Source organism: Clinocottus analis, unplaced genomic scaffold (assembly GCF_023055335.1).
Source record: "Clinocottus analis isolate CAN_PGR_092001 unplaced genomic scaffold, fCliAna1.0.p SCAF_18, whole genome shotgun sequence".
NCBI lineage: Eukaryota > Metazoa > Chordata > Actinopteri > Perciformes > Cottidae > Clinocottus > Clinocottus analis.
In genome coordinates this window covers 13,989,197-14,007,397 of record NW_027175909.1, presented here as the reverse complement: position 1 = coordinate 14,007,397, position 18,201 = coordinate 13,989,197, and the positions used below count along the sequence as shown (strand labels likewise).

General features: G+C 46.1%; 2 protein-coding genes across 3 annotated transcripts in view; one reads left to right on the top strand and one right to left on the bottom strand.

Moving 5' to 3' along the window:
• Positions 1–3,280: 3,280 nt before the first annotated feature.
• On the top strand, positions 3,281–11,704 carry prpf4bb (pre-mRNA processing factor 4Bb). The gene is made up of 16 exons (XM_068581900.1): positions 3,281–3,398; positions 4,623–4,707; positions 5,202–6,346; positions 6,522–6,695; positions 6,936–7,094; positions 7,290–7,371; positions 7,538–7,739; positions 8,474–8,547; positions 8,636–8,726; positions 8,910–9,057; positions 9,196–9,333; positions 9,450–9,603; positions 9,693–9,807; positions 9,894–10,045; positions 10,171–10,257; positions 10,377–11,704. The coding sequence occupies exons 1-16, from the start codon at positions 3,340–3,342 to the stop codon at positions 10,578–10,580; spliced, it is 3,069 nt and encodes a 1,022-aa protein (XP_068438001.1). The 5' UTR covers positions 3,281–3,339; the 3' UTR covers positions 10,581–11,704.
• An 881-nt stretch (positions 11,705–12,585) lies between these two features.
• gli3 (GLI family zinc finger 3) overlaps positions 12,586–18,201 on the bottom strand; it is a 92,947-nt gene continuing 87,331 nt past the window's right edge. For both annotated transcript variants that reach the window (XM_068581831.1, XM_068581832.1), the window contains exons 14-15: positions 17,238–17,631; positions 12,586–16,704 (exon numbers count right to left, since the gene is read on the bottom strand). In XM_068581831.1, the coding sequence (XP_068437932.1) occupies positions 14,414–16,704; positions 17,238–17,631 (2,685 nt within the window). In that variant the 3' untranslated portion in view covers positions 12,586–14,413. The remainder of the gene's footprint in view (positions 16,705–17,237; positions 17,632–18,201) is intronic.

Below are 18,201 nucleotides of genomic sequence, written 5' to 3'. Positions count from 1 at the left end.
GTTACGCTCGATGAGGCCGCCTAATGTAAAGTAACTGGAGCGTTGCATCTCACACGCACACACACACACACACACACACACTTAAAAACTCACTGATCATCACGTCCTATTTGTTTTAATGCGTATTAAAAAGAAATTGAAAACTGATTCTGTGCCAGCTTATTCATAATGATAAGTCTTGCAGCGTAGCCACGAAACACAATCTATGGAGTTGACCAAATATTTTGGGATGACCTTAAAACAACGGTTAGGTTGTTAACGGTTAAGGGATGTACTTAGGTTGTTGGGTTTATAATAACGATGCACATTTAGGTTCAGTCTTCTTGGATACTAAACACGATGTCAGCTGCTCAGACTGTTACTGCTTCATCACGTGGGGGCATTTAAATGTTGCATTGCATGTCCATCACGAAACAATATCCTTATTTACTTTCCATTGGCATCATTTTCTTCCTTAGCAACAAACAAACAAACATTATTTTTCATGTCCCTGTATGCAAAAACAACATATATAACCAGCGGCCTCTTGGCTGCAACTCCATACTTCATGGACAGACATGAGAGTTGCAGCAATCTTCTCATGCGAAGGAAGTAATTATGAATATTTCTGAACTATTCTTTCAAGGTTTAGGACACTTGTAACCCTTCTGGTTCAGACTGAGACTCAGCTGCAGACGCTGGACACGATGCAAGTTTAACAAAGACTACGTCTCCACTGAAAAGCAGGTGGTCACAGGTAACCCGTCCCGAGTGGAGCGAACAAATCCAGACCGGCAAAAGCCCCCAAAAACAACTGAAAAAAAAGTCCAAAACCGACTGCTTACACTGGTGGAATATGACTTATACTGCGGTTGACCGAAGAGCATGCAAACCAGGTAGCCGGATTCAGAGGCAGGTGACTATCAGAGAGGCAGGAAACACACAAAGACAGGGAAATGAATCACCGAAAAAAAAAGAAAACACACCCAATAACGGAAAATCCCAACACAAAACCTCTAGACGGCTGATAACATTGAGACGAAGACAGATAAACTACTAAAGACTTGAATATTATGTCTGAACCCTCTGAACTGTCGTCCTGAGTCATGCTATTTGTTGTATTGTTGTCTGTTGTGGAGTTAACACGGTGAAGATATAAAGGAAGATGTTTTGTTTTTGTTTTTTTTAAAGGAAAAAGCATGTGTTGCACAAACTAAAGTGCCCGAGCTTAACAAACTGTTCACGCTTCATAATAAATCATAAGAGCCGTGACACACAGTCACTGCCTAAAGGTCCATAGAGGTCCATGATTTACTGGGCATACTGGGACAGAGGTCTCGACTAATGGAATATCTAATGTCTCCTTGACTGACACTTTAATCTGCAGTGAGACGTGCAGCTTGCAGCCTGCAGCTTGCAGCCTGCAGCTTGCAGCCTGCAGCCTGCAGCCTGCAGCCTGCAGCCTGCAGCCTGCAGCTTGCAGCCTGCAGCTTGCTGCTTGCAGCTTGCAGCTTCAGTGTAAATGAGCCGCGGTGCAGCACCCAGGCTGTGAGTTACAGCCTCCAAGCTAAAACTGTTAGATTTTTATTTAAATTGCTTTATAATGGGAAACCTAATCAGAGGATTTTTTTACATTTTTTTGAAGTACATTTTTAGTCCAGCCTACCGAAAGCAAGATGTCATTAAACCACTTAATGGTGATGGTAACACCTGCAGGACTATCATCCGCCAGAAGCACTTGCCCCCATCTGCCAGGATGTCAGCATTAATGCTGTTCTGTCTCCACGTCTCCATTACTTTCACTGTGAATAAGCAACCACAGGTGCCTCACAATAACAGGATTTACTGCTTCATATAACACCGTCAAGGGAGGATAATAACCTCTGAATGCACTCGCAGGATTGAATGTCGTGTGATTTTTTTTATCTTCGTCGCTGCAGCTCGACGTCTCAGATCTGTCTGATTATGTCTCGACGTTCCAACGAGGCAAAAACACCAACATCTGATGTGGGGTTTGGTATTTTTACACTTTTCCGGGTAACTATCACATCTGGTGGTTTCCTTTCTGAGAAGGATGGACATATTTCATAGGGGACTTCTCAGCAGGTCTGATGAGTATCGTAAAAAAGGCCGAGGCTATTAATCCTGATGAGTGCAGAGCTTAAAATGTATCTTGCATGCAAACAACACACTTGCATAGCAAAATATTAGGTTTATTCTCTTGTCAGGCTTGTTTTTGCAGTATGGAACGCTGAACTTCATCTTTAAAATATGAGATTTCCAGTGAAGTATTAGTCTAGAGCACAATACAATGCTTAAATAAACAGCATCAGTTGAGCCTATTAATATAAGTCAAAATTGTTTTTGTTCCAGACAAACATAAAACTGCTCTACAAGTAAAAATGATGAAAGGTGGTGTTTTTTAGACAATGCTGCTTAATTAATCATGGAGGATAAATGGGATGCAATCTTGCAGTATCAACAAAGGCAACAGGAAAGTTTAATGTAGGTGTCCTTAGCAGCTAAAAGTGCAGATGAACTCATATTGTACAAAGGAAATAGGATAATGGCATACATCGACCATACAGAGATGATCGGTGAAGAAACATGAAAACATATTGCTCATAATGTTAAATGTATTCCTTGTCAATATGACGATAAAGTACAGTTTCTGTCTTTATGGTTAAAGTAAAACATCTGCTCTACACACAGTTGTGCTTTACATTAAATGTTTTTTTACAGTGAAAACTGCTGTAAAGTGAAAAAAATGAATGACATTCAGGATCATAATCCCTTTATTATACTATATTCTCCACGCAGCCCACGATGCACAGGGGCCCTTAAAAACCACTTTAAAGGAAATTCAAGGAAATGTGTGATTTCTTTTTTATGTTTTTTTTTTTTATGTCCAACATCTTCCACTAATTGTTGAAGGTTTGGAAAGCCAAAAAAACTAAATAGAGGCAAGATAATGAAATCAAAAAGGGCAGGAAACATCTCTTAATCTGGCTGGAGAGAGTCCTGCTGGATCTTAAAACTTGGTTATAATAACACAAATATATGTCATTGTATGCTACTTTAAACTTCTACTCCATTATATTCTGTTGGGGGAATATTGTACTTTTTTACTCCAGTTCAATTATTCAACAGATTTAGTTACTTTTACACCCGTATGCTGTCCTGAAAACTTAAAGTCACACAAGCACCCCCCCTGGTGGACGAAAGACAGAAGTTCACTGCACGAATCCCGGCTTGCAGTTCGTCGCCATCCCACCAGAGGACGCATGCGTATTTGAGATATTGTTGCGATATTGTGTTCAAAACATTTGAAGAAGAAGAAGGCCCCCTCGGCTGAGGAAAATGGCCGACGTTGAGATGGACATCGCGTCCACAAGAATGAATAATGGCAACGAACACGTGTAAGTCATTTAATTTAAAATAAGTGGCCTGTGGTGTTCAAGTGTGAAGGCGCCCCCCGTCCGCAACCAAACGGGAACTGTTCTGTGAGTCCCGGCAGCAGCTTTCACGATATTGCCGGGGCTAACTTCAGCTAAATTACTCACCGACGGCTAGCTAACGTTCTTAGCCAACTAGCTAACGCTGTTTAGCTCAACTAGCATCACATTTTGTTCATCGCAGTGCACCTATAAGTGTACACCGTCGGAAGTGTTGCGCATTAACTTCCACAATACGTACGCCGTCAGATAACGCAGTCAAACGCGTGTATTTGGGGGCACGCGGAGATCCTGTAAAGTAAGTTAGCATAGCTGGAAGCTAGCTAACGTTACCCGAGGATGAAGCTAGCTAGGAACAGTTAGCGTCTTCAAGCTAATGGAGAAAATCGTCTTGGGAGTGGAGGGCAGGGAGCGGGGGGGGGCGAACAAGTCAAGTGTACATGGCGACAAATAAGTGTTGTCGCCCCACTAATCAGCACAACTTAGATGTATATCATTAAAAGTTGAGGCCATTGTTCTGTTCGGTGTCTAACTGCAGTTTGAAGCTAAATTCGGCACATTACGTAACCACGTTGTGGCAAATGTGAACCTCCCAGGTATATTGTGCTCGTGGTGATCTAAAAGCTGTGACGTGTTACAACGACGATAAGCCAAACATATATTTATTGATTTTATTTCACGACATGTTTGCTGGGAGAGAAAAGCGCCTGCCTATTGCGTTTTTAGATAAAGAGGAAATATACAATCACATCTAAGCATTTTAAAATTAATTGAAAGTGTCTTTTCTACGGAATATTGTTAGGAACAAAGTCGATTGAGCCACAATATCAAACATTGGGATTTATTTTATGTCTCCAAAAGTAATAAGCACCCTGGTTGCCAATGGTTACATGTGTTGGAGGAGAGACAACAAAAGAAAGCCTCTGAATAATATCTATGCCTCAATGTTTTTTGTTTGGTTGGCATTGTTCCAGTGTTTAAAGAAAGTGCATTTATTGTGGACCGGTTATGTCATGGCTGATACCTGAGCCGCTTTATAAGATCCTGATTTGCAGTAGACCAGCCAGAGTTTCCTCCAACATTGTTGTCAAATGCTCTTATTGATCGACAAACCCTGACTGGTCATTTACTGTTTAATATTGTGCGCTTAATATTTAAGGTGGTTACTCTTTTTTTTTTTTTAAACAGGAAGCAGGATCTGGAGAGCCATGAAAAAAGTGGCAATGAGGAAAGCGGAGAGATGTCGGAGGAAGAAGAGGGAGAAGAGGAAGAGGTAGGGATGGACAACAACAAGATCTAAATATCTTCAGTGGTATGATGCCATGATTCTGTTATAAACTTTTTACCTTATAACTTAAACAGTCTGTAGTGCTTCATATCTGCACTGTGATAGTATTCTGTGTCCCTCATATCATTGTTTTTCACATAGCATTGTCAAACAGCATAACCAAACATGTAATTTCATATGGAGGGTCCTGTTCACCTTCCTCATATTAATTTTTCTCCTGAATGAAATATCATTTTTATTGACTGTGGAGATCGATTTTTGGATGGGTTTACGGTGTTATTTATTTCTAAATGACTAAAACTGCTTCACAAACATTCATTAAAAACTAGCCTACAAACAAGCCAAAATAGCTAAAATAATACCCATGTCCATGCTGTTATGATCACGTTTCATGTTGTCATATAATATTCCATATAAAGAGAAGAGAAAATATTTTCCACCTGAATGAGTTCTCAAGCTGAAATGTTGTCTCATCCCAGCAGGCAGAGGCTAACGGGGAGAAGACAGAAGATGGACCCAAACATCACAGCAGCAGTGGCGGCAAACACAAGAGGAAAAAACACAAGCATCGTAGTAAGCACAAAAAACACAAGCATGCCTCTGATGAGGACAAGGACCGCAAACGCAAGCATCGTCACAAACACAGGAAACACAAGCGCAAAGAGGTTGCCTCTCCCTCCGGTGCGGCCCTCTTTGCCCCCTCCGGCCACAAAAAAGTTGAATCGTCTCCCTCCTCTGGAAATCCGAGTCTGGACGACAGGGCCCTGCTGGAGGATTTGGAGAAGCGGAGGGCCATGATCAAAGCTGAGCTGGACAGCCAGATGATGGAGGGCAAGGTGCAGTCAGGAATGGGCCTCATCCTTCAGGGTTATAACTCTGGATCTGAAGAGGATGGAGACGGTAGGATCAGAAATGGAGAACAGCGTCAAAGGGGCAGCTCAGGTAAACCCATATCTCCCAGAGGGGGAAAAGGAGGGAAATCTAGACGGGACTCGACAGAGGGCAGTAAGTCCAGCTCCAAGCGTCGCAGTCGGAGTAAGTCAGCGGAGAAGCCCGGACCGGCCAAGGAGTCTAAGCCGGACAGGGCGACCAAAACCACCAAGGACACAGCTGTTAAGGACAGAAGCCGTGGCAGAAGCCGGTCGAAAGACAGAAAGCATTCGGAAAGCACCGATAGGTCCAAGGAGAGAGCCGGGAAGTCCAACTCCCCCACCGCCTGGAGAGGAGAGCAGAAAGGCAGTCGCACTGATAAACGTTCCTCTCCACAGCGCGAAGACAGACCAAATCAGGAGAGATCGGGACGGCGGTCCAGATCACCTGGACGAGAGCGACCAGGTCGCTCGGATGCTGACAAGGACAAACGGCCGGCCAAGTCCCCGTCCAAGGATGCTTCATCAGGGAAGGAGAACCGCTCCCCTCATAGACGAGGGCTTCACAGCCCCGTGAGGAAACGCAGCACTTCCCCTCGTAACCGAGAGAGGCCCACCCCGCCGGCTAGTGCCTCCGACAGGACATCAAAGCCGAGCTACTCTCCACCCAAAACAAGGTCTCCCCCCAGGAGACCCCGCAGCCGCTCGCCAGACGTCAGGAGGAGGGAAGTGGACAGGCAGGACTCCCCAATGAGGTTGGTGGTCAGAGCTGTTTGACTTTTAGAACTTCTCATAAGTTGATTGCGGCGGATGAGTCGGAGGCATGAAAGCCGGACTGATTTTATGCAAAATGTACAGGGATCAAAGACATGATAGTTCATTTATGGATGGTTTAGTTGATTAGAATGTCCACTCCCGATGTCTCTACAGGAAGCGCGTCCGGCCAGATGGAGGGCCGGGCAGGGATCGGTCACGTGAGAAAAGTCCCAGATTAGGCGCCCGGCGCAGGATGAGTCGCTCACCTTTAAGACGGAGGTCAGCGTCGCTACGGCGTCGCTCCCGGTCTTCCCCCCGCAGACGGAGCAGGTCTCCATTGGGACACAGGTGACGGCACTTTTTTACACAACTCTTATTTGTCTCTGCTCACAGTAGAAGCTATTTCTGAGTTGTTTAGTCAGGCTTTTGTTGTTTGTACATTTGTCTTGACTTGAATTCCATGTTCACTTTTCTCTCTGCAACTGGAACCTGTAATTCGTTAGTGCATGTAGTTTTGTGTCAAGACTTTGCCCATGTTGAATGATCAACGAGGGAATAAACTCTCCGTCCATGACCTTTGTGCCTTAGGTTTGGGGAGAGAGACCGGTATGGAAGGCTCCGTCAGTACCGTCGCTCTATGTCTCGCGATCGAGGAAGGAGAAGAAGACGCAGCAGAGATGAGGACAAGTTCAAGGGCAGCCTTTCAGAGGGCATGAAAGTCGACAAGGAGTCCTCAGGGGAAGAAGTGTGAGTAAAATAAGATATTAGTCTTTATGTTTCCCTGGAGGTAATGCTTCGGAGGTAAACAATACAACAATAAATGTGTAAACAATCTACACATAGAGAGGCTGCAACATTGTGTACTTTACATACATGGGCAATAAAGCTGATTACAGTGTGCACATCTATAATTAGCTTTCTTTACCTTGTTTGTGTTTGCAGGTTGGAGGACTTTGATGGAGAGGAGGTAGATGAAGAAACTCTCATTGAACAACGCCGGCAGCAACGTTTGGCCATCGTCCAGGTCTGTTTGCATCTTTGCTGATTAGTTTGATCGTCACTATGTCGGTCTGATATTGGTCAAGAAGCTACATGTCATGCTCATTATAAGAGGAAAGAATGGCACAACTACTGCACATGGCGTACCACGTTTTAGATGAGTTCTCATGGTCACTCATTCCCTGCCACAGAAATACAAGGTCGCGTGCGATGACACCAACATGGTGTCGGAGCCCAGCAGCCCTCAGAGCAGCACACGCAGCCGCTCGCCCTCACCCGACGACATCTTGGAGCGAGTAGCGGCGGATGTCAAGGAGTATGAACGGGAGAACCTCAACACCTTCGAGGCCAGCATCAAAGCCAAGCACAACCTCATCGCCCAGGAGAAAGACGGTAATGTCTTGGTCAGAATGATCGTATCTGTCGGCGTACAAGGCCAAACTGAATGAACAACACAGTCAGGTGCGCGCGCCGTAGTTCACTACGGGTGTCGACATGCAATTCATTCCTCGGGGAAAAATATTAGTGGAGGCATGTGGAATATCTTTGGTATATGCACGCCGGGAATAGTCAATTTTATGTGTATATTGGCACACACACAGAGGTCAATCATTGTCCAAACACTTTTCAGAAGCGGTGCTTCCTTATGTGGAGGATATCGCGGAGTAGTTTGAGCACAAAAGTAGCTCTGTACAATTTGTTGTCTGTGGCTGAATTAGCTTTTCCCAGATAACCGCAGCAAATTGGGCTCTATGCTACTAAAACCTGTGAAACGTAGCCGTAGAAATATTTGCACTCCTCTGCAGTTTCTGTGGCCTATTTCACACCCTGATGACGCAGCCTGACCCAAGAGCGTCGCTCTGTGCGAAACCAAAATGGCATTCGGGGCTTGATTAGTGTTAGAAATGCAGACTTGTGTGTTGCAGGGGTTTTAATGTTGTTTCTTTCTGTCATGTGTTCATTCAGTTGCTGGTTTGTAATCCACAGTCTCGGTGTCTGCCACCTGCAGCATGTTTTGATCTCTGCAGAGTATGTGAATCAAACACGTTCCAGTTCTTCTGTTTTACAACATGGTGGACGACTAGAAACCCAAACGGAGTTGTTTTATTGTTATTTGTTGTTTTCAGGAGCCAACCCAAAGAAGCCTTCGGCGCCCGACATGTTCACAGAGTCGGACGATATGTTTGCTGCCGACTTTGATGTGAGTATATTTTTCTGGAGAGCATAAGATGAGAGATTAAGAGTCTCAGAACTGAACCACTGACTTAATTTGTGTGTGATTTCTGCAGAATGCCAGGATGAGAGCAGCAGGTGTCGGGAAGGACTTCAAGGAGAACCCCAACCTGAGGGACAACTGGACTGATGCTGAGGGTTACTACCGTAAGCGCCGTCTCTCAAAGCCTCTTCTTTTCTCCTACAGGTGTAGTCAAGAGGCGAGCCGGTGATGTGGACTGTGACCGTATCTATTGAAACGCTCGCAGTGCCTTTAATCGCACACATCTGCTTTTTTTTGCTGGAGTAACATGCTTTCTGTTTTTGTTTGTGGACCGTGTTGTTATTTAGGGGTGAACATTGGAGAGACACTAGACAAGCGCTATGATGTTTACGGCTACACCGGCCACGGTGTCTTCAGCAACGTCATCAGAGCCAGGGACACTGCCAGGGCCGGCCAGGAGGTGGCAGTCAAGATCATCCGCAACAATGAGCTCATGTGAGTCATACCTTACTGAAAACATTTCCCTTTGGATTTAAAAAAATACCAACAAGCGTAGATAATTTGAAATTCAACACACCTGTTGTTTGATTGATTTTTGCACTGATACATGATATGATTGTTTGTGGTCAACAGGCAGAAGACGGGATTGAAAGAGTTAGAATTCCTCAAGAAGCTGAATGACGCTGATCCTGACGACAAGTTCCACTGCCTTCGCCTCTTCAGGCACTTCTACCACAAGCAGCATCTTTGTCTGGTTTTTGAGCCTCTCAGGTACGGGCAAAAGGAAACCCTACTCCTTTAATCTCATCGAGTTTAGTTTCGCCGCTGTTTGCAGTATTCATGTAATGGCCTCGCGTCCTAATCGCCTGTTGCATTCTCACCCGTAGCATGAATTTACGCGAGGTCTTGAAGAAATACGGTAAAGACGTCGGGCTGCACATTAAGGCGGTGCGCTCCTACAGTCAGCAGCTCTTCTTGGCCCTCAAGCTGTTGAAACGTTGCAACATACTGCACGCAGACATCAAGCCTGACAATATCCTGGTATGGTGTGAATCTGAACAATCAAGTCGGTTCAGGTCACAGAAAGATGAAAAATGCTATAATCTTGTGTCTTTCTTTAAAAAAAAAAGGTGAACGAGTCAAAGACTATTTTAAAGCTTTGTGACTTTGGTTCGGCATCCCACGTCGCTGACAACGACATCACACCGTACCTGGTCAGCAGGTTCTACAGAGCTCCAGAGATCAGTGAGTTGCATCGTTTGCACACATCGCCATCAATCAGTTGCGATTCAAACTGGACCGCGCTCACAATTTCTTCCCTTCCGTCTCAGTCATCGGAAAGCCGTACGACTACGGGATCGACATGTGGTCCGTCGGCTGCACTTTACACGAGCTCTACACTGGCAAAATCCTGTTTCCTGGATCCTCCAACAATCACATGATCAAACTAGCGATGGACCTCAAGGGCAAGATGCCCAACAAGGTAACATTGCATCACATCATTTCCACCCAGATATTGTTTCCTCTCTCCTAGTCGAGTTGTGTTAGTGCTCCATGCCGTGTTCAAGAAGTTGTGGCTGATGCAACATCGTGCTCGCCTTTCCTCAGATGATCCGTAAAGGCCTGTTCAAAGACCAGCACTTCGATCAGAATTTGAACTTCCTGTACATTGAAGTAGACAAAGTGACAGAAAGGGTAAGGTGTTCCTACTTCCTTAAATTATTTTGAATAAGTATGAAATGTTATTTAAGTCTCAGTCTTTAATGCCTTTTTTAAAAATCTTTTTTAAATTTATTTTTTCTCCGCACCGACAGGAAAAGGTGACGGTGATGAACACCATCAACCCCACCAAAGATCTGATCACGGACATGATAGGATGCCAGCGGCTGCCCGACGACCAGAGGAAGAAAGTGATGATGCTGAAGGACCTGCTGGATAGCACCCTGATGCTGGACCCGGCCAAACGCATCAGCATCAACCAGGCTCTGCAGCACCCCTTTATCCAGGAGAAGATCTGACACCCTGAACGCCACACACTCCCAGAGCAGACAAAGAACCAACCACTAAACCAGCTCTGACAGGGAACTGACTCCGCAGTGACGCAGCCAACCCACAAACAGGAGTTTAGTTTTCTTCCTCAAACTTCATTTTCTTTACGGATTCATAATTGCGTTTTATTGTAAATAGATCATTGAAATGGTAGCCATTCTTTAAGACATTGATTTTGCGATATATCATTGTAAACTCCCCGCCCCCGCCCTCGACAACGGAGTTATGGAACTTTCTTTTGTTTTGTTTAACTGCCATTGGAGTGACAGATGTTTAAAAGAACAATATAATTCCTGTAAATACTGTATGTCAATCACATTAACCATCTCAAGCAGCAGACGGTTGAGTCTTGTCGTAGTTGCAGAAGACGAAACTCGGTTCAGTTGTTTTTAAAGAAAAACAAAAAAAAACACAATTGTCATTGTGGGGCGATGCATGCTTTTGAATGTGCACCCTTTTGTGCTCTAGATCTCTGTGGTGCAGAACTGTGTAAATGCTCTGTATGTCCATCGGTGTCCCACATGTGGCAGAACCCCCCCCCCCCCCCCTTAAACAGACCTTGAACTCTGAATTGAAGGAATAGATGGATATTATGTACTCCTTGAACCTGACCTTCTTTTTTTTCTTTTTTTTCAAAGCAGGTAGTCATTGTTTTCTGTTGCTGGACATTTCCATGTTTTTTACCTTCCACCCCCTCCAGCACTCTGGCTAGGTCCTGGCTCTTAAGGCTCTCACATTCAAGTGCCTCCTGTATGAGCCTAGTGTGTCACAACACCCGACAATGTGGGCCTATCGAAGCCACACCTGTGACCCTCCTCTCCCGTTGTTGTATATAGTCCATAGTTACTGTCATGTGTGATTAATTCTTCTCTTTTTTTTTCTTCCATTAAGTGGTAAAAACTATTTGTGATTTCAATAAAGAATAGTTGTGGAAACGCCGCTGAACGGGAACCTTCAGTATAAGACTTTTTAGTAATAAAATGTTTCCTATTGTATACCAAAACCCCTTTCTTCATTTGATCCCCAACATGTTGGCATGCAGAACGCCATCTTGTCCTGTACATGCTGCTCATCATTGGCGCTCTTCATATGAAATAAAGTGTTTTATAGGACGCGAAACACTGGATGTTAAAAAGATTTTTTTATTTTTTTTACCATTGTACCCAAGAAAGTGCATTCTGAAGATGGCGAAAAAGAGTGAGAGGGCATCTTGCTGCTCCCTCGGAGCACTGGAAGTAAAAAATAATATAAACGGTCCATCTTGTTTAAATTACAGCTCTAATGCTCCATCTTTGCAGTGGAAAGTCTTAACGGTGCCTTCATTTCCGTCGCATGATTGCACTTGTGTTGAGCTTCTAAAAAGCATAATGGGAGTCTCACTTAGGAAAGTTGGGGAATGATGCAAGAGCTCTCTGCCGGCACGAAGCGTACTAAAAGGACTTCTGATGTGAGCTGATGGGCTGTCAGCCCGTGAATAAAGCGGGGCTACAAGAGGTGCAGCCACCGGTAAAGATGTCGGCGTGAACGAGCCCACTGGCTTTAATCTCGCCGTGGAGAAACGAGGGCCTTTAACCAAACAATCTGCTGTGTAATCACGCTATTAAATTCATGAGGAAAATGCACACATTGCATAGCTCCTCGTCTCACCACGCAGTTGTAGTTTCTCGTGGTGGTCAGAAGAGGGCGTCAGATGTTGAAGATATTCTCCGTGACTGAAGTCACTTATGGGGACCGACCTTGGAACTTTTATTCATGACCTGAGTATAAATCTCAACTGTTAAACCAGTTTATACAATTAAATTCTAGGGTTTGTTTGAATGGTTTGATAACGTAATCTGTTTTATTTATAGTAATATAACGAGTGTGTGCATAATTACTCAAGTTATCTTCTCATCTTGACTTGTCAAAACCATAACTCTTATGTTTCATCTATTATCAAAACGGCATCAAGAAGACAAGAGACGTAAAATAAAATTTCTTTTTAATTTCTTTTCTCATTTTTATTAAAACCATACAAACATTTGTAGTCAGTTATAAAAGAGCAAATTGGCTCTTCTGCCGGCGGGGCAGTGCTGGGCACTTGGAGCTCCGCTCTGAGCCAGATGTGTCTGAACCTCTGCCCAGGGCCTGGGAATCCCTGCTTTCAAAGTCAATTCTTTATTGGCCCCAGGATACTCCCCATTTCCTCTGCTAAACCTACAGAAAGAGTACTGTATTTACACATTATATATAAAAGAGCACAATAAATGTGAAAACTTAAAAACAAAATCAAAGAAAAGTAGAATGCATTTCGCAAATCTTAACTTTTCTGATAGTCAGACTTTTCTTATATAAATGTTCTGTCATTTTTATCTTTTTTTTCCTCAGGTCTCACAAGACACTTTACATGTTATTTTTTTCTCCTCATAATTCACAATGGAAGATTGGCAGTGATCTTTCTCTTTACCGACAGGCAGATACATATAAGGCACATACCTCAATGTGATTTCCTTCTTTCAAAGGAAATGATTTCTACTTCTTTGAAGAAAAAAATAAAGAAAAGAAAGAAAAACACCAATAATGCACAGCTACAAAAAATGACCAAAAGTACCAAAGAACAATAAAACAATTTGTACCTCATTGCTTTGACGCTGAATAAAAGGTAAACTACTCAATATTCTGTGTTCAGTCACATCAGACTGCAAGGCAATACTAACACTGTTGACAAAGTCACTGCAATACTTGACGGCAGTACACATTCTGAATTTAAGAGCTTTGGAGAAAACAATACAGATGATTTCCTATAAAAACAAAACACGTCACTTTACAGCATTTATCGTAATGAGAGGGAAATTCATGTGCTGTGGACCGCTGCTGGTCGTTAAGACAGATTCAAAACGCAAAGTACTCATATATCTACTTATGTAAGCATACATAAAGCACCGAATGGGACCTTTTGATCATCGAGGAGAAAATGTCCTTTTTTTTCATATCGGCTCCAAACAACCGTGCAATCCAACGTCAATAATCAGATTATCACAAACAGAATATAAAAACACTGCTATGTACACTTGTGAGTACCTTTCCAGAATAACTGAATCAAGATGTCAAGGGGACGACTGTCGCCGGGCGCCTTGAAGACTCGGATGCGTTCAATACCGCGGTTCCTCTCGACAAAAACACCACTTGGTAAAACTCGGTAGAAGCACTGAAACATTTACAGATTCACAAAAATAACGTACAAACAAAATACACCACTTATTAAAAACCTATGATATATAAAGTTATCATCAGGGCCTGTTAAATCAATCACCCACGTCTGACCTGCTGTGACAAAGGATGGATATGTACCTGTGGGATCAGAAGGGTGGATACTTGGCACATGGGCTGGTCTATGTACTCGTATATAGACAGTGTTCATGTTTAACCTTGAATACATGCATTTTTACCGACAGTGTGTACAGCAAAAACAGTGACAATACAGAGAATACTGTTTTAAGCAAGTGACCTTTTTGCTCACCTTCACACAGAAATACAAACAGAAGAGCTTCCAAAAATAGCCTACATTCCAGAAAAGGAATATAACTATTCATCTATACATAATTTTGACACATCCCATGTCTGTGTGGGATGACGTTTGTACAAAATAAATGGGTTCGGCAACTGCCTTATCCACAACACTTTTAAGTACATAATAAAGTTCTTGTAATTGCCACTTTGGTCTTAATCTTCACATACACCAGAGTTTTTCGCTTCCTTTTTTTGTTCCATTTTGTCCTAAGGGAGGAGAAAGCAGAGAGAGCGAGAGAGCGAGAGAGAGCAGCTACTGAATGATAGCAAGGAACTTGCTCTCCTCGGCCAGCGTGGTGAGGAGAGAGCTCATGTCCCCAATCGCCATGTTGTTTAAGCCGGGGGCCACGCTGTGGAAGGCCGCGGATGCTCGAGGGGTGGTCAGGCGCGACGAGGTCCTGGACATACCCTGGAAAATGGAGGGACTCAGCACACCTGAGACCAGGCTGCCCTGGTCAAAGCCATCCTCCAGCATGGCACCAAAGTCCAGACTCACCCCCTCGTCTAGGAGACCGGGCACATTGCCGTCCATTGTGCTGGTCACCTGGTCTATGCCGGGGGAGAGGAGGCCGGCCGAGTTGCCAACCACTTGGCCCACGGACTCAGCCATGGAGTTGAGCAAGCACTGGTCCTCCAGGACCGGGAACGAGGAGGCCTTGCGATCCAATGGGTTGTAGGAGAGGCAGTCGCCAAAGCCCTGCTCCAAGTACCCATTGTCTGGGGCCTCCAGCTTCAGCCCGGATACCTGATGTGCAAGGGAGCAGTGGTCGAGACCAGCCTGGATCTCACCAGAGTTCTCTGGGTTGAGGTACTGCTGGGTCCTGACCAAGTTCCTGTAACCGTCCGGTGGACGAGGGACATGGACCTGCCGGTTGTGATGAAGCGCTGTTCCCTGGGAGAGGCTCGGGAGGACGTCCAGAGAGGCCCTGCTGAGGATCAGGTTGTTCCCGACCTGGCAAGAGGTGCTACTGTTGTGGTTCTGCTGGAAGTGGCTCTGTTTCGGAGGTCCATTGGAGCCCTGCTGAGGAGGCCCGTTGATAATCTGTGCGAAGTTGGGCCTTCCGAAGGGGTTCGTAGCGTTGTTACCTCTCATCTCCATGCAGGAGTTGGGCAGCGCCTCCAGCTTCACCGCGGGGTTAACACAACAAGCACTCTGAGACTGATTCACCTGGGCACAACTGTTCTGGAAATCGAGGGGCACCTGTTGCTGAACCACCATGTTTCCAAATCTGCCAAACGGCGCAGATGCGGGTCCATGCTCAGTGCCTGACCACCTCCCACACTGTGTTTGGTGGTTCTGGTCCTTCTGAGGGGACCTGTCGGCACTCCCGGAGCTCACTTCATTCCACTGGATGGGAAGCTTGCTCGGGCTGGTCCTCTCTTCCGTCTGCTGGGACCCAGTGAAGCCCATGTTCAACCCTGCAGTCTGGATCTGTTCTATCTCCTCCATAGACGGATGGGAGGTGTCCCTTTGGCTCAAAGCTATTTGGTCCTCAATGTGCATGTAGGAGCCACCGTCCACCTGCACCTGGGAGTGGAGATACTGCACCAGGTCGTCCGGCAGCATGTCCTCATCCCCGAGCAACAGGCCGGCCTCGTCCTCCATGGCCAGGGCTTCTAAGGCCGCGTGTTCGGCGATGCTCGGAGTGTATGGCGAGTGCTGCAGGCCTCTCTGCAGGTTGCCCTCTGAGCGTGTGTAGTTCTGCAGGCTGAAGCTGCGCGTTTCAGGCGTAGAATGATGAGTTAGTGGTGGAAGAGGGTTGAGGTTGTTAAGGCTGTTGAAGCGTTGCACTGGGGGCAGACTGCCGATATCACGAGCCTGCGTCCGCACTGGGTCACTGGCCCTGCGGTTGCCATTCAGTGGTCCCTCGCCGGGATACAGGACCCGCCTCCTGTAACCTGCATGTCCCATGTACCCGTTGGTGTACCCGTTGGTGCCATCGCTGCAGCAATGTGGCCGGACTAGAGGCGGCAAAGGGTTGCTACCCTCCTCATCCATCATGGCCATGCGAGTCTTCAAGCTCATGCGCTCCATGTTGGGAAGAGGCGTGGGAGGTGGGCCGCCAGTTGCCGCGGCATACTTGGCTTTCAGGTGGTAGTGCTGTGCTGGGGTTAAAGTGAGCATCCCCCGCGACCCTCCCACACCTACTCCTCCTACACCTGCGCAGCCCCCACCTGTGAGTATCCCACAACCCCCTCCTCCCGTGCCACCTCCATAATGGCTTGCCTCGCTGGACCGGCGCGAGGCATCGGTGGAGATGGGGTCGTAAGAGTCGGTGGAGCTGAGGTTGTGGAGGCGGCGGTGGTGGGCGGCCGTCATCGTGCCCTCGCTCTGGGAAGCCTGGCTGGAGCGCCGACTGGAGAAGCAGGGGGAGATGCCGGAGGAGCGCCGACTGCTGCTCAGGTAGGCCGAACTGGTGGCGCTGCCGCTGCTGTCACGCCGGTCTCGGAGCAAATTGAGCACTGTTAGCTCTGTGCTGCTCAGCTCAGCGTGAGCAGGTGGCTGAGGAGCAGACACCCCCCACTGCCTGCCCAGACAGGATCCTGGGGAGAAACACAGACAGGGGGAAAAAGGGATGAAGAAAGTTTGGACGGTAAACAAGGGAGATTACAGGAGGATGAAAGCAAATGAGAGCAAGTGTAAGTGGGGAGAGAGCCCTCAAACAGATGTTACCAGAGACAACAGGCGGCATTTGGCCATGAAACACTGTTACATGCTATTTCCTCTGATATGATTTACGGCTTGATATGGTTCTGATACCATTTTCCAGTGGAACAGTACATTTTAAGCATCTGTTTTGCCTGAATGCTTTCGCCAAAACGGGGCAAGATGGAATTCAGGATAATCTATTTCTCAAAGCCTGATTTGAACAGTGATGTTTAAATCCGGTGCACAGGTGCTATTCTCCTTGCGAAAAATGGGCACACTAGCTCAACCACATGTGGAAATGAGGATACCGCGTGCCTTCGTGAATTGTGAGGCTTTTGAAGAGCGTGTCAGGAAAAAAGGTTCTCACACCCACTTGGACATCACATTCAGTCATTTATACACAAGATGAGACTTAAATAACACTTACCCTTCCCCAGGATGTTGGGTAGTGTGGAACCTTTCGGGGGCGGTGTAGGGGACAGGGCCCCCAGCCTGGGCGTCACTCCATTCACCTGCTTTAGCCTCTCCATCTTGATGTGCTCCATCCAGCGCAGGGGGCGGCCGACGCTCCGCCTCGCCTGCAGGGTCAGCATGGCCGCGGTCGCTGTGGAGACTGTGGAGTCCATGATGGGGGCCCGCACACCCACGCAATCCTCCTCCAACTCCTCTTCCATTTCCCCTTTCTCCCCGTCCTCCTCCAGCCCCTCCCCTGGCGAGCGTCCGGCGCTCACAGCAAGCTGGACTCCACTGCAGGGATAGGTGCTGACGGGGGACTGGTCACTGCTGCATGTAGACTGACCGCCAGGGCTTGGCTGAGACGTCTGGCGACGAGAAAATACAGAGGATGATTATTATCAAGTTCATTTTTTTTACAGGAAGCACACGCGGAAGGTACACAGTGTCACAAAACAATGATACAATGTAATCGTTTGAAGGATGCATTCCCGATGACAATTAGACAATGATCGTAACAAGCGACAGACCGTTATGAGAGACAATTTGTGCGTCGGTGTCATTGTCTTGCGTAATCGTGGCAGTTTGTGCTGGAGCCACAGAATGAAATGCAGCTTTTATGTTTGGAAGTTTTGCACATTATTGGGGCATGAGTAATGCCTCCCCCTCACCCCCCTCAGTGAGCCAGTCCGGACAAACACGCCCAAAAGAGAGAAAAGAGAAATCATGTTTGGGTTGTTTTCAGAGGATAGGCAAATAGGATAAAGGCCTCTTGTGAGACCGGCTCGAGCCTAATTAGGTTGTTTACTGAATCTTTTTTTTACTGTTGCACTGAGGAATAATGGAATTACTTCTTTTTTGGCATGGAGCGTCAGCAGTGTTTAGAGAGTATTCACCCTGTTTACTGTTGAATGAAGTTGGCTGCACAGCGGAGCCCT